The following is a 16,026-nucleotide window of genomic DNA, read 5'->3' as shown; positions in this document are numbered from 1 at the left end:
AGAGGCCGAGCTGTTGGATACCAGCTCAGCGTCAATCGGGGGATAGTGCTTTCGCCGTCTGCCTTGCTGTTTTGATTCGACGTGCGAGACCAAGGTCAAGCGCAACACTGTAGGTACGACCGAAGCAGAGAGGTGACCGATAAGTCGGATCGAACAACGTCGGAGACTGAAACCTTTGGTACGCCACCAACAACACAACGCTTGGATCGAAACGGACCAGCCACACCGGGAGCGCAAGGGAAGCAAAGGAAATAGGGAGATTAAGGAGGATGGGGAACGAACAATGGGGGTACTTATTGAGGGTGCGGCCAGGTCAGACATCGCTTATGGCTGATTGAAATGCTTAAGCTCAAGCTTGAGACTCAGACTAGTCCTTGGTGAGAAACGCTTCAGGTGTAGTGTTGCTATTGGCAATTATCGATCATGGCGACTAAATCAAACGTCTCATGTCGCAGTGTATGATTCATTTGTGATTGTCATGTCATTAGATCCCAAAACAGGGCACAGTCTCGGGCGACGAACGATGCTTGCGGTGTCACCGACGCAGGACGCCGATTGTCAGCCGAACAGCGCTTGCTTTCATGTCGCTATCACCAAGACTAATTTCCGCGTGCTGATGTTCTGTATGCAGCGTGATCAACGTTCATGGAATAGCAACGAGCGAAAAGTCGGACAGCAAGACAAGTCTGCGGACCTTGAAAGCCACTAGGGATCTTCGAGAGCAACTCGACCGTGGACGAGTTCAGAACAGGACAGTCGCCGAGTATAGCACAAGCACGTAAGTGACTAACTTGGTCGTGAGTAGCACATAGACCTTGTCGAAATGTGCCGCATCCAGTTTGATCGCGCCTCCCTTGTTTGACAGCTGGCAGCAGTCAAAATTCAATTTGCTCTGCTGGCCGCGCTAGGTATGCTTCGTCGTTTGTGGTTGTCGTATTTCTATGCTTGGGCGTCAGGGCGTTGTCGAGTGATGTGCTGTCACTCTGCCGCTCCTCTCTTTCGCTCGATTTGGTCGCTTGAGTTGATGATCAACACCATGCGTTCTCTCAGCGCCTTTGTTTACCTCTGTGTGATAGCAGTGATAAGCGACACAATTCATGACTGATCAAGCGAAAGAGGGTATGACACACATCCCGTTATTGACTGTTTTTCTTGTGGTTTTCGGTCGGTGTTTTGATTTGTTGTGATGGCCTCGCTCGGTTTTCCAGAAGAATGAAACTCCGACCATGCAGTTACACCGAGCAGTGAGAGAAAGACACGAGGTGCACTCTGTGACTCGCAGATCAAATTCACATTTTGCCCGGCCAGACAACCACAGAAGCACAGAATCAGCTAGCAATCGTGAATCACGAAAAACATCCGTGATCGTTCACTTTGGTTGACCAAAATAGCGTTGTGTGGAGGATCTCGATCAAAGTTGATGAGCCAGTCAAAATTAGGCTTGCCATTCGTGATTTTGATTCACATTTTTCCCATCATAAATTTCCGCCAAGGTTCTGAACATCAAGACAGCAAGAGAGAGAGAGAGAGAGTGTGCGTGTGTGTCGATCGTCCTCCGTCCAATCACGAATCGTGAATCAGTAAAGTCACGAGTCGACTCATGATGGGCTGCATAAGGTGGTTGTAAGATTCCCACATTAATCGCTGTTTCAGACCCTTTCAAGGTCCCAAACGTTGTCTAATCGAATGTGGCTACTGAAACAGCCTTGGCTTGTTCCACTCCTTTCACCCCTAGCAAGAGCGCTTACGAAGCGCAAAGCATGCTCTGTATTCTGAATGCGACCGCCGAGTAGATGCAGCACAACACTTGGCGATCCGAGTGGTGAGCAAGACGCAACTGAATCAAGTTCATGTAGGCACCTCGCCGTAGAACATCAACGCACAATCGTGAATCTACCGTGTTGGCACCAGCTCCCGATCTGCGCCTCACTCGCCCCGACGGTCTGCTGAAATGAAAATTAGGCTGATAGTCACACCACTCGGAACTGTCATGCTTCCTCATCCTGCTTGGTGCTTTACCATGACGACATACTCGGTTTGAATTCATCGGGCCAATGCGGCACTTGTAAAACGACGGCTGAGAGTGCTGCGATAAGGCGCTCCAAGGTGGGCCAGTGTCAATATTCAACGCCAATGGCTGAGCCGAGGGCATAACAGCCGCTTGGTTCGAGCCTTGGGCGTTGACGGAACCAGTGCCTGAGCTACTGACGAGCATGTCGGCAAATGCTGACTCGAATCAGCTCGCTCCATTACCGTTTGCAGAGTGCGCGTCTGGCATGATGTTCCATGAGAGGATTTCGTCCATGATGCGCGCCATGTTGTCCGGTGACCAAACATCAGAGCAAGGCAGCAGCGCATCTGCATTGGCGCTAGATGACGTTGCAGCGTAAGCCTTTGCGTCGGCACTATCAGACATCACGACTGAAATATCGGCGTGGGCTGGAGTCGGCAGCGCATGCGTAAGATGGTTGCGCCCTTGCTTACACGCCGGGGACTCGCCAGAGTCCGATGCGTCTTGCCAGCCCATCGACGGCATGTCTCCGCGTACTGCACCCACGTCGGCCACAGGGGTCGCTTGGCCTTGCCGCGTACAGTTGTCTGCGAGGCTTGGCGGTTGGCGCTCCGATGCCGATGCCGACGCCGGCGGACCGCTGGGACGCTGGTGGTCATTGTTGCTAGAGACTGCGTAGGGCAGTTGCGAGGTCGATGTGGATGTACGCTGCTGAGGGCTCTGGGTGACTTTATAGAACTCCCACTCTTCGAGGCGCCGAGCCATCTGTACCAGCATGCTGGAAACGAGCTTCTCCAGACTTTCGCTTTCTATTTGCCCAGGCGGACAAATTCGCTCTGCGAGCCTACGCAACAGGAGTGCAAACATGTCCTCGCGCATGGCCGAGTCGTGCGTGCCATAGTAGACAAAATTGACACCCTCCATGATACAGATACTGATGTGAAGGATGTATCCGCACGTCAAAAGAAGCGGCAGCCCTATCTGCTCGAAACTTTCGCCTGGAAACTGTGGAGTAGCGGCAAAACCGGCAAGCACCCTCTCGTCGTTCAGGTAGCTGCGCTCTCCGACATTAAAGAGGAAACAGAACAGGCCAACATCTCGGTCGATCGAGTGCGAGACATCGACCACAGTGGCAGCAGCCTTGTTGATGGGCAGCACCATGCGCATGTAGAGCTGGAAGAGATAGACCCTGTCGGACTCAAACTCGAGATCAATCCAGCGATCGAGAAACTTGAGCTCGGCCAGATTGGCCATGGCCCACAACTTGCGGCGCTTGGTGTTCTTGAAGTGTGCGAGGAACTTGAGATTATCGTCGACACGGCTGCTGACCTCGCGTCGGACCTCCAGGTCCGAAAAGAGCGGTCGACTGTTCCAAAGTGTCTCGAGCTGTGAGAGGCGCAAGTGAAAGTCAGCGACCTGGATGGCGCGATAAGCCAGAGCAAGCACACCAGCTCGGAAGAGCACTTCGTCCTTGGATGGCACAGCGTGCTGTGGATCGGATCGAGAGAGCGTTTCGACCAGGGAGATGGCTAGCTCTGCATCGCGGCGGAGGCGCGAAAAGTCGGCTGGACGTACGACGGAGTTGAGGAAAAGGAATTTGGCGCGCCACATGGAAAGGCTGGACCAGAGCGAGAAGCGGCCGAGGTAAGAGCGAAGCTTGTCCAGTCGCTGGGGACTGTTGTCATCATGGTCGGCAGGGTGAAAGCCATCTTGCAAGGCTTGCGACATGACGAGGTCTAGGCCGATGGCTTCGGCGATGGCGATGGCACTCGAGTGGAGTGATTCGCCAAAGACGGCCGAGTCGTTGTGTGCTGCGCCCGAAGGATCAACGCTGGCGCCGATGAGCGACGGCGCGTGAGAGAGGAGCAGCTCAAAGGCTTGGGCGGCGTGGAGCTCTTTGGGTGCCGAGATTAGCACGTGCAGGCCGATGCGATCAATGTGGACGGCGAAGTGCTTTGCCAGATGACGCTTGCCTGCAATGTTGGAGGCGACAAGGCAGATTGTGGCGAGGAGGAGTGAGGTCGAAGGATTCGGTCGGTGGTGGAAAGCGGTGCGGAGCGATTCGAGGTCAGATACATGCGGATGCCACATGCGTAGTCGTGGCAGATGAGACTCGAGCGCGCCGATGTTTTCATCTGTGAGCAGACTAGAGAGCTGACCGTTGAAGGAGCGGTCCATCTCGGGACGTATCAGACGTGAGAAGGAAGGAATCCTGGTGATGAAACGATTGAGCGTTACTAGGGGCGAGTGCATGCATTGATTGTTGAGGATGTGGATCTCGCCTCCTGCCACCTTTGTCTTGATGCTATCTGAAAATTTGGGATTGATGAAGAGCGCAGCGTCGTATTCGCCGTCAGTGGCAGCGGAAGCGGCAGCAGCAGCGCTGCGGTGGAAGGTGACATTTGAGCTGGAAGTAGTTGTTGTTGAAGGCCTTGTTGCGGACGGAGGAGAAGCATAGGGTGGCGGGATGCGCGGAGCTGCATCGGAAACATGCCAAGGTCGTTCGTACAAATTGGAACGTCGAGGACTCTGGCTCGAGGTAGACGGTATCAGCCAATTGTTGGCGAGACAACAATTTTGGTCGCTAGGGTGGGGATACGCATTGCGATGGCTGGAACGTGCAATGAGATTGCCGGGATCTGCTTGATCAAGGGCGGGAGGAGGAGACGCGCCATGCGAGGCGCGTGCACGATCGAGCGGGTGAGAATTGCGAGGCTGAGAAGGAGAAGAGGATGAGGAGAGCGCAGATGAGGAGGGGACAGAATCGATGCGGGGTTTGCGTTTGCGATTGCCATCCCACACGACACAGGGAATGTCGAGTGCGCGACATCGATGGCAGGCCTTGGATACCGGCAAAGGATCGTATGAAGACGGGACGGCTTCGTCAGGCAGCTCGCAGCGTGTCTTTTTGGATCGGCAAGTGAGGCAAGAGCGACGTGCATAGCGACGACGTTTGACTGGTTGCGCTGCGAGGGCTGGCGGCTGCTGTGGTAGCGGATGCGGGTGGTTGTGCTGCTGCTGCTGCTGCTGCTGGTGGTGGTGGTGGTGGTGGTGGTGATGATGATGGCGATTATTCCCAGCTATCTCCAATTCCGGAGTGGCCATAGCTAAGCTGGATTGCGAGGCTGAGAGTCGCATTGGGACGGGACTTGAGCCCAAGCTTGAGTGCGCAATTTGATAGCGGGCCATCATCCATATTAGCCATCGGATGGGCTGAGTGTGCGCTGCACTGGAAGTCAAGATGCCGAGATATCAATAGAGGAGAGGACGCGATAGTGTCACAATGAGCAGGGCCAGTTGATGGATGGCGATGGCGATGACGATGGCGGTGGCGTCAATTGCAGAAATCGACAAGTCTTACAAGGGAGACGACGTTGCCGATCGCATTTGACGCAGAAGGATCAGCTGATAGCGCTAATTTTGGAACGTTACCGGCAGTTCCGTGTGATTCGCGATTCGTGATTGGGCCGCTAAAAGGTTTGGTTCAGCTCGAAAAGAAATCGTGAATGGGAGGCGGTTCTCTACACAAGTCACACAGCAAACCACGGGCACCATTTCTTGCGACCTGCTTGGGCTCACTTTGGTTCGGTTTCCGTTCAACACTCACGGATACGTGATTCTTTTGGCAGTCGCTGGTGCTCAGAGTTACCGTGACAAGAGTGGGAGACAGCCCAATGACGCGACGGAGGCAACATCGGTTGATTGCCGACGTTCCAGAGATGCATAAAAGGTTAACGGAAGCCATCAGCAATCTTTTGGCTTGATCACACCGATCGACTGTTTCCCAAGTTGTGGCCGTCTGGGTTTGGCCAGCTACTTTCGCTATCCTTCTCCTACCTAGAGATCGGGCATCGTGGATGAAATGGGCGTGGCCGTGAAGCACCCCGCATTCGCGAGCCACAAACACGAATCAAGAGGGCGTTTGACAGAAGCAGCAGAGAAACGTGAGCCAAAATAAAAATAAAAATGAAAGCAACGTAGAATCGAGGCTGGGAAAAGCGAAGCTCTCCGCTTTAACTTCCTCCCAAAGCAGCTTGCAGCTTGGCGTAATAAATCACGAATTTCTTCTCGTACAAGATGCGCGTCACGTGCAACTGTGCGCTGTGCGAGATGAGCTGATGTGGGCGTAAGCGAGGCTCACGTAGCCAAGCAATCGTGCGTTATTATGTCGCCTCGATGACTCTACACTGTGACTTGACTCTTAGTTGTCAAGGAGCAACTGGATTCGGCTCAGGCAAACGACATATGGACATGACACCGAAACTCGACTATGCTCGACCGATTCGTGATCAGGTGTTTGGCTGTCGTAATTTGAAGTTGAGACACAATCGTGAATACGTCCTCCCATCCGTGATTCACGATTGATGTACTGTGCTTGCCAGCTCGATAGCAAACAATTCGTGATTGTGAGTCGTGAATCACGAATCTGAACCACGCACGACTCGTGAATGACTGTATGACTAAGCACAACGAGTCGCGTCAAGTCCAGTTCACGATAGCGATGTGATTTCATACGGGAAGGCGTTTCAAATTTCCGCGATTCACGATTCACGATTCACGATTCCAACTCAGACTTGTGGCTGGCTTTACAGTGAAAATCGTGAATGGAGCTGTGCAAGCGATCCACGCAAGAACGCACGCAGCAACAGTCGTGAGTTGTCAGTCACTGAGTGTCAGTCACGAGTAGCAGCCACGAGCATCATGCAGCAACTCAGTTCGTCACTACACTCGTGAGTGTGTGTGTGTGTGTGTGTGTGTGTGACTGAGTTTGAGCTTTTCCTACGTTTACGTATCACAGTTGATCGGCTTAGCCGCTGTTGAGCCTCGCCTACTGGTTGGCTACATTTCTCATCTGTACATCGACAGCTCACACTCTCACCGCATCACCTTGTTCGCATCACCTTGTTCATCTTCACACCGTCGCAAACCCTACTTTCTCACACTTTGCCCGATCACCACTTCTGGCTGTGGCACCTCCGAACGTCCCCACTTTGGTGGCCCAATCCACCCATCGGCGTCTCGCCGACAAGCTAAGGAACGCTCTCGTTGCTTGTAACGCGAACGCTGCAGTGTCGCGCTTCGTTTGACTGTAGCAGTTTGCCACATCACCACCATCATACCTGCCATCGGATTGCGCCGACTCTGCATTTGCATCATCGATATACGTATAACATCGAACAAGCACCTGATTTCTCTGCCTTTTATCGATATTCGTCGCATCTCAGCGTGCCCGCTCTGGCATACACGATAGCTTCCCAAAGTCATTTGTGGAAAGCCTCTGAGTTCGCCTTCTCCTGGTTTGCTCATCGTTGCACCATCCGTCACCGAACAAGCTCGATCCGGCCACTCAGAGGTGCTCACGCACGGTTTCGATCATGAGCAGCTCGCCGCGCCACCGCGCCATCAGCCCGCCCACTCCGGCACCATCGCCTCAGCCCGATCTGCACACTTCCATACGTCTCGCCAACAATGCTGCCGCAGTGGCCGTCGCAGCCACCGCAGCCACCGCAGTCGGAAACCCGTCGTCGTCTTCCAGCTCAGCTGCGCAGCACGCTCTCGCCATTGACCCCAACGATCCGTCGCAGCTGCTCAAACATCTGTCTCTCGTCCTCCCCCAGTACACACAGTCGGCGCGGTTCAAACTTGTCTCTCAACTTACCGACCTCTTCAGCCTCCGCGAACTGGCTCACCTCTCGTCCGTCATCACACCCAAGCTCAAGGTCGACTTTCTCTCCGCACTTCCCATCGAAGTTAGCCTCAATATTCTCAGCTTCATCGATGATCCGAAAACGCTCGCACGCGCCAGCTGCGTCAGCCGCTTTTGGAGGAGTCTCGTCAACGACGAGCACACCTGGAAGGTCATGTGCCTCAAGCACAAGTATCGTAGGCGCGGCAGCAGCAACGCCGCAACTCTCTCGCTCGACCACCGTCTCATGCGATCCATCGCCACATCGTCTCTCGCTCCATCCCTCTCCACGCCCAGCATCCACCCTACACCGGCATTCACCTTGGCTGGTGCACGTACAGATCCACCATCAGTTCCGTCTGCATCGGCTCCAGCCACATTGTCCAATTCAAGGAGCAATGCTTCCAGCTCACTCGGCGTTCTTTTTGAGCAGCCGCTCCGCGCCACCGCATCCGGCGAGCATGCCGATGACGCTCAAGACTTTGACAACGATGATGATGCCGCCGTGCTCGCTTCGCTCTATCAGCGCTACCGAGATCGAGGCCTTGATCCTTCCAACGCCCTTCACGAGCTGCGCACTCTCCACGATCTCTTTCTCAGCAAGCAGGACGGTGCTCACGGCAGTCTCAATGCGCCCATGTCGGAAGCTGATCTTGCCTTCTACGCTCAGCTCGAAGAGATTGTCGAAGAAGAGAGTCGCGCACGCTACGGAGACGAGCCTACTATGATCGATGACTTCGCCGCTCTTCATTCCACCTCTGCCTCCTCCGCCGCTGCTCCCGCCTCTCCGTCTAGCTCACGGTTGTTGCTCATATCAAATACCGACGTCTCGGCCACCTCATCTGCATCTCACCTCGGATGGTTGAGCGCACGACCCGCCTCCGCTTCTGCCTCCCAGCAGACAAGAGCAATCGCTTCGTCTCCTTCGCCTGCTGCTCCGACATCTTCCCACCACGCCCTCAGCGGAGCTTACCGAACAGCTTCCGGCCGACTCGATCGGTTGAGCGGATGGCAGCGCCAACAGTCAACGCCCGCTGCTTCCACCGCACCTCGCTCCGATTTACCCCAGCGGTCCGCTCTCCTCGTCGCCTCCGCCGACCCGGCTACTCCTGCCGCCCAGGAGACCAACCGCCTCAGTGCCGAGCTTGACGAAGCTATGGACATGGACGACCAGGACATCCTTGCTTCTTCATCGTCCTTCGCAGATGCACCATCGACCCAACCCGTCGGTCATCCTCCTAATGCGCCCCAACTTGCGTCGCTGCCGCACTACGCTTCGCCCACCGGCCGATTTTCTGCATCGGCGGCATCTCCATCTGTAAACACGCAAGCCGCGGCCAGAGCCAATGCAAACCCTTTCTCCTTGGTCCCCGGTCCTCGCGAACTTCGCCGCAATCCGCTCCCGAGGCAACAACGCAGGAGTTCCACGTTGCTTTCCGCCTCCACCGGCGATAGGCACGATTCAATTTCCTCCACTGGCCACAACCTGGTGGCTGGTTCTGCTTTGCGTTCGCCTCTCCGGGAGCGTTCATCCGTCACTGCCGGCCCATCGCGCCCCTCCGTCGCTTCACCTCCAACCGCAGCACACATCCACCGCCACCGATCTGCCAAGTTGCCGTTCAGCTACCGCACCCATTTCAAGATGGCTTACCTCACCGAGTCCAACTGGCGCAAAGGCGGTCGACTCCAGACGCAGCACGTCTCAGCGGATGCGGGCCATGTCGTCACCAGCCTGGCCATTGACAGTCAATGGATCGTTGTCGGCATGGCCAACTCCAAGATTCACGTCTTCAGCGCCGAGACTGGACTCTATGCACACACACTTCTCGGTCACGATGCAGGAGTCTGGTGTCTCACCCTCATCAGCCGGACGAATAAGGACGGCAGAAACGACGACGACGCGGCTGCGTCCGAGCGAGAAAAGGGTAAGATGGTCATTACCAACCCCGAGGACGGTAGCGGCGGCAAGCCGTATCAGGCTGCTGCGGATGGCGATCTCCGTCTCATCCACCACGACCCACGTCCCGATGCAGCTGACGTACTGCTATCGCCTCCCCCGTCGTCGGCCGACCTATCCGAAGAGGACCTGTTTGGCAACCGCGCCAGGCCCTCCTCGAGCTCGAGCACGCCAGCCTCGGGTAAAGCACGCCAAACGTACGGAGAGGGGGAGACGCTGCAATGGTTCCACAAGGCTCGCCGTGCACTGCGACGTCAGCAGAGCATAAGGAAAGCTGCAGCAGCGGCTGCAGCATCAGCGGTGGGAGACGATCTGCCGCGCGGTCAGCGTCACCTCGCAATGGACGACCACGACTTTATCTTTGGCGCAGCAGATTCCGATGCCGATCTGTCGATCCGCTCCGATGGTCCCTCGCTTGTTCACCGTGAGACACGTTCCTCGACTCGGGCAAGGTCTATTCGTGAGAATGCCAGAGCCATCGCAGAGGCAGAAGCAGGTGCCATCCGCGATGCTATCATGGCTGACGGCACGGGTCAGGTACCGGCGGAGCTAGCTGAAAGGATTCGACGTGATGATGAGGTTGCGTCAGCATCTGCGACTGCCACTGAAGCATTTGCTGGTCGAGCTAGTGGGAGGCACCGAACACGCAGTGCATCGGCTGGCGGTGTTGGTGCTGCTGCCTCGCAGCTGACAGGCAACGCGCTAGGAATGGGCAATCCGTGCGGAAGCGTGCTTGGCTTTGGCAACTCGGACGCCATTGTAGTGAGCGGCGGCTGCGATCGTGACGTGCGCGTGTGGGACCTCCGCACAGGAGAGTGCAAGCACGTGTTGCATGGCCACACGTCGACAGTGCGTTGCCTCAAGGTGCTCGACGGCAAACCGATTGCTGTGTCCGGATCGCGAGACTCAACGCTGCGCGTGTGGAATGTCGAGACGGGCGAACATCTGCATCTGCTTGCGGGCCACCAGCACTCTGTACGATGCATTGAAGTGGCTGGCAACAAGGTCGCCTCTGGCAGCTACGACGGCACTTGCCGTATTTGGGACCTTGACACGGGACGATGCCTGCATACGCTCCGTGGCCACATTCACTACATTTATGCTGTTGCGTTTGACGGAAAGCGCGTGGCGACGGGATCGCTCGATTCGACGGTCCGCGTGTGGTCAGCAGAAACGGGCGACTGCCTAGCATTGTTCCAAGGTCACACATCGCTCGTGGGTCAACTGCAGTTGTTGGACGATACGTTGGTCACGGGTGGCTCGGATGGACGCGTGATTGTGTTCAGTCTCAATACCTACGAGTGCCTGCACCGGCTCTGCGCGCACGACAACTCGGTGACATGTCTGCAGTTTGACGATCGTTACATTGTCACCGGTGGCAACGATGGCCGGGTCAAGCTGTGGGATTTTGCGACGGGCAAGTTCATTCGCGAGATCTGCGAACCATGCGAACAGGTGTGGAAGGTGAGCTACCGCGATGACAAGGTGGTGGTGTTGTGTAAGAGGGGCGAAAAGACATGCATGGATGTTATCACATTCCGGCCTGCCGCGGACGAGATGTGAGTGAGTATGAATGGAAGGGGTTGGCCGCTTTTTGTATCGTTTTCAGCATTTGCATTTCCTTGTCGTTTGTCTCGATCAAGTCAAGTTAAGTATTTGGTTGAAAAGCAGCAGCGAAGCAGACCGTGAGGCGAGATCAAGTGAGGTGCATCAGACAGACGCAAAGTGAAGATGTACCGCGAGGTGGGAACCAGGAGCGAATCGAGCGCACAAGTCGTAAGTGATGTCGCGCCATTCGTGATTTTGGGTAAGCGAGTGCAAGAGAGTGGAGAGATTGGATCAACCCTCATACTCGTCCAGTTCGGCGCCTTTCTTAGCGTACGCCTCTGCGTCCTCGTCGTCGTTGTCGTTGTGGTTGTCGTCGTCGTCGTCGTTGTGGTTGTGGTTGTGGTTGTGGGATTGCGATGGATTCTCGGTGTCGGGAATGGGCGGCGTGTGTAGCATGGAATCAGGACGACGTTTGATCGAGTGATGACGGTGAAACTCTCCGACCTTGACGATGGCTTGGCTGGGGATGACGCCTCTGGGGTTGAGAAATTCGAAGTCGGGGCCTTGGAAGACGTCGAGGTAGTTGAGCCATTTGCCGAACTCGTTTGTTTCCTGTTCGGTGGCGATGATTCGGTCGTAGATCCACTGCTGCTTGAAGTGTTGCATTTGGGATGTGTGGTCGTTGTAGGTGATAGCGTCGCGCAGTTCGTCTGACAACGTGCAAGCAGCATTACCTGTTTGCGAGGCGTCTTCGGGGTGTGTGTTGACCGCCCGGGTTTTCTTCTTGATGAGCTTGGTGATTTTGTCGTTGTTGTTGCGGATGCGCGTGTTGTATGCGTCGAAGATGGGCATTTCCAGCAACAGTCCCAGTCCGGGTGCTTTGGGAATATGGACGCGAGCGGGGCCGAAACACTCGTCCACCAACCGCTCGGCCGCTCCCGTTCGACCGATCAAGACCAGCAAGCCGATCATCTTGCGAATCTGGTGCAGCATGAAACTCTGACCGTGGAACTTGATGCTCAGCCACTCGACGCCCTGGATCATCTTGGGCTCGGAAATCGTGAGTTTCTTCATGAACCTTTGGCACGACCGATCGCGGAACTCCTTGCCGACAGTAAAGTTGTAGAAGTTGTGCGAACCGAGGAACCGGTTGAAGATCGAGCGGATCTTGGCGAGGTGTGCGGGCGTCAGCCGGTACTGCTTCTTAGCGGCCATGTCGACACTGAACTCGGACGTTGTGCCGTGTGATTTCCAAAAGGGATGGTCGATGATTTCGTCCAAGCATGTGGTTGAGACGTGCGCTTCCGACTCGCTCAGTCTAGCGAGCTCCTGTTGACGGATGCGCACCAACATGTCGTGCATCGTAGACCCCGGCTTGGGCGGGATGAACACGTAGGTCGGTAGCAGATACTCGTACATTCTGCTATCGCAGCTCTGCCTAGCGTTGAATCCGTTCTGCACGCGAGTCACGCCCCAGATCCGGATAAACGGCGGGAGCAGCTCGTTGACCTTGTCGACCAACGTTTCGCCGGGTTTCAAGCCTTGCGGCTGCAGAATGAGTTTCAGGCTGAGCAGGTTGCCCGCCGCATGCACACCGCGGTCTGTACGAGCGGCCCGTTGCAGTCCCACCTTGTTTGGGTTGACTGCATTGTCGGACGAGACGGCACCGGCAGTGCAGAACGCATCGAAGATGTCGCCCTCGATTGTCTTGACGCCCGGGTTGATCTGCAGCCCGGAATATCCGATTCCGCAGTAGCCAAACTTGACGGCGACCTTGCGTTTCGGTAGACGATCCGTTGACGCAGACGCTTCGCAGGTGGACGGTGACTCGTTATCTTGGGCTCGACCGGTGCCACGTCGATCTCGACGCTCCCACTTGTTCTTTCCGTCCTTGTTGATGGCGTTGTCGAAGCGTGCTCGTTTGGATGTGGATGCTTCTTTGGCTGGTTCGCCGTTGTTGCCGGTGGAGCAAGCGGCGGTTGTGGGAGGAGCAGTTTCCGGCTCAGGCTCGAGCACTCGTTTCAGGGCGTTTGTGTGCGTGTGCGTGTGCGTGTGCGTGTGCGTGTGCGTGTCAGGTGCAGCCGTGGCTTTGGACATTGCCTCCGCAGCACCAACTTGCTGCTCAAGCCTTTGCGTCATGCTTTGGATCTTGGCGAGCTTTTCGTCGATCGTGTCCGAGTAGAGCAGTGTACCTTGACTAGGGATTCGTTGGCCTTGGCCGATTCCGAGCGCGACGAACCAATCGTGTGCCGAATGCGCAGCAACGCGGTGCGACGCGTGCAAGAGACGAGAGTGCCAAGATGTTGCTGCTGGTGCACGCCACAAGCAGCTCGGTCGTACTAGCAACAAGAGAGATATGATGGCGATGTGCCACTCGTGACTTGCGCGTCGTGGGTGATGCGGATCAATCGTGAATCACCACCGAATCAACACGAAAGCTTTCGTCTTTTTCTCTGAAAAGATCCAACCCACCAATAAATATTTCAAAAAGTTTTCGTTTGCTTTGCGAAACATTCGTGATTGACGATTCAACCTTTACCCGCTTTCCGCTTTCCGTTTCCCGAATCGCCAACATTCACAATTCGTGCTTGACGATTGACGATGTCTTTGCGTGTTGGTCTACTTGATCGGCGACGCGACACAAGATCGGGTTGGGACAAGAAGAACTGACTTGGAAAAAGATTTTGAAAGCCGCTCAACGTTTAACGCGGTAAAACACAGCGCAACGCGAAACGGAATCGAGTTGGTGAGTCGGTGATTTGAGAAACAGGCAGAAGGACACTCAATAAATTCATTCAAATCTGAATCACGAATAGGTTGCATAGTGAATTCACGATTCACGATTCACGATTCACGATTCACGATTCACGATTCACGATTCACGATTGATTCAACGATTCACGATTGACGTGAGAAGTCGTTGGACTCGACTTTTCACACATGCACGATGGTCAACCATCACACGACCACCAACGACAAAAGATCCTTCAGACTGTCCATCTGATTATTGTCCTCATCATCGTCGCTCTTCTCGCTTGTTTTCGGAAGAAAAGCTCGACAGACGCATCGATCTCGAATCGGCTCCTGCCTACTTGATCACCCCAAAAGCGAGAGCATTCTCCGTACCCGGCTCGGCACCTTAGCTCAATGACATCTTCTTCACCCCGCCCCTCGTCCTCGCACCAGCAAGATGGCACACACATGAACGGCAACGCCAATGGTGCTTCGACCGCTTCTGCTTCCACAGTGCCCCGCGAGCCATCACAAGAGGACAAAGATCAAGCACAGCAGTACAAGACACAGGGCAACCAGCTGTTCTCAGCAAAGGAATACTCGAAAGCCATCGATGCCTTCACACGAGCTTACGAGCTGGATCCCACCGACTCGACGTTTCTCACCAACCGTGCGGCCGCAAAGATGAGTCTCAAGATGTACAAGTCTGCACTGTCCGACTGTCAGCTCGCCAAAGATGTGCAGGCCAAGCAGTCGCCCGATGCCGTTGCTCAGCCCAAGACGCTGATCCGTCTGGCAAGGTGTCACCTCTACCTTGGCAATCCTTCAGGTGCGCTCTCAGTGCTCAATCCTGTTGTCAGCCTGCGCGATTTGGATGAGCCCACGCTCAAGCAGGCCAAGCAACTTGAAAAGCAGGCCAACAGTGTCGCAGATCACCTCGCTTCCTTCCAGAGCTTTTGCGCTCAGGGCGATTGGTCCGTGGCCGCTTTTGCGCTCGACCAGGCTCAATCGCACGCAGGCATTTCCGAGAGCGATGTGCCGCTCGCATGGAGAATCATGCGCGCCACGGTTTACCTGCACAAGAACAACCTCGACCAGGCCAACAGCGTTATTGCTGACGCGCTCCGTGCCGACTCTAGCAATCCAGAAGCGCTCCTCGTACGTGCACGCATCCTGCTCGCCAAGGGTGACACGGCCAAAGCGATTGCGCACTGTCAGGCTGCGCTGCGTTCCGATCCCGAACAGTCCGGTGCCAGGGATCTGCTCAAAAAGTGTCGTCGACTCGAAGCCAAGAAGGAAGAGGGAAACACGAGCTTTAAAAAAGGCGACAACCTCGCTGCTGTACGCAGCTACACTGAGGCGTTGGAAATTGCTGGTGACAACTCGCAACGCGATGGACCCGCCCAAGGCTTCAAAGCGATCCTCTACTCGAATCGTGCTACTGCCAACTCGAAGAAAGGCGACCACAAAGCGGCTATCGCTGACTGCGATGCTGCGCTCCAACTCGATCCCGGCTATGTGAAAGCGCTGCGTACGCGTGCACGAGCATTGCTCGCTACCGAAAAGTATGAAGACGCCGTGCGCGATTTTAAGAGCGCGCTCCAAGAAGCGTCGGTTTCCGGAGGACGAGAAGCCGAACAGTTGCAGCGCGAACTGCGCTCCGCCGAAATCGACCTTAAGCGAAGCAAGAAGAAGGACTACTACAAGATCCTCAACGTCGCCAAGGATGCCTCAGATAGCGATATCAAAAAGGCCTATCGCAAGGAGTCTCTCAAGCATCACCCGGATAAGGGCGGAGATGAAGAAAAGTTCAAGCTCTGTAGCGAGGCCTACAACGTCCTGAGCGATGAAAACAAGCGAAGGCGTTACGATGCCGGCGCAGATGACCTCGAACACGACGGTATGGGAATGGCCGGTGGATTCGGTGGTCCAGGAGGAGTCGAGATCAATCTCGCCGATTTGTTCGGTGCTGGTGGGGGAATGGGCGGTGGCTTCCCGATGGGTGGTATGGGAGGTATGGGCGGTATGGGAGGCGGTTTCCCCGGTCAGCAAAGAGGCGCTCGTCCTCCACCCGGCTTCCGCTTTGGTTGA

At 55.5% G+C, this 16,026-nt stretch overlaps 4 protein-coding genes across 4 annotated transcripts; 2 read left to right on the top strand and 2 right to left on the bottom strand.

Moving 5' to 3' along the window:
* Positions 1–2,236: 2,236 nt before the first annotated feature.
* On the bottom strand, positions 2,237–5,149 carry UMAG_10220 (uncharacterized protein; the record flags this gene model as incomplete). The annotated part of the gene is made up of 1 exon (XM_011393840.1): positions 2,237–5,149. One exon carries the CDS (start codon positions 5,147–5,149, stop codon positions 2,237–2,239), a length of 2,913 nt encoding a protein of 970 aa, XP_011392142.1.
* A 2,237-nt stretch (positions 5,150–7,386) lies between these two features.
* On the top strand, positions 7,387–11,217 carry UMAG_05417 (uncharacterized protein; the record flags this gene model as incomplete). The annotated part of the gene is made up of 1 exon (XM_011393806.1): positions 7,387–11,217. The coding sequence occupies one exon, from the start codon at positions 7,387–7,389 to the stop codon at positions 11,215–11,217; it is 3,831 nt and encodes a 1,276-aa protein (XP_011392108.1).
* Positions 11,218–11,493: 276 nt separating this feature from the next.
* Positions 11,494–13,341, bottom strand: UMAG_05416 (uncharacterized protein; the record flags this gene model as incomplete). The annotated part of the gene is made up of 1 exon (XM_011393805.1): positions 11,494–13,341. The coding sequence occupies one exon, from the start codon at positions 13,339–13,341 to the stop codon at positions 11,494–11,496; it is 1,848 nt and encodes a 615-aa protein (XP_011392107.1).
* Positions 13,342–14,349: 1,008 nt separating this feature from the next.
* Positions 14,350–16,026, top strand: UMAG_05415 (uncharacterized protein; the record flags this gene model as incomplete). The annotated part of the gene is made up of 1 exon (XM_011393804.1): positions 14,350–16,026. One exon carries the CDS (start codon positions 14,350–14,352, stop codon positions 16,024–16,026), a length of 1,677 nt encoding a protein of 558 aa, XP_011392106.1.

The sequence above is a fragment of the Mycosarcoma maydis genome, chromosome 19 (assembly GCF_000328475.2).
Source record: "Mycosarcoma maydis chromosome 19, whole genome shotgun sequence".
In the NCBI taxonomy this organism is placed as follows: domain Eukaryota; kingdom Fungi; phylum Basidiomycota; class Ustilaginomycetes; order Ustilaginales; genus Mycosarcoma; species Mycosarcoma maydis.
This window is presented reverse-complemented; position numbering and strand designations above follow the sequence as displayed.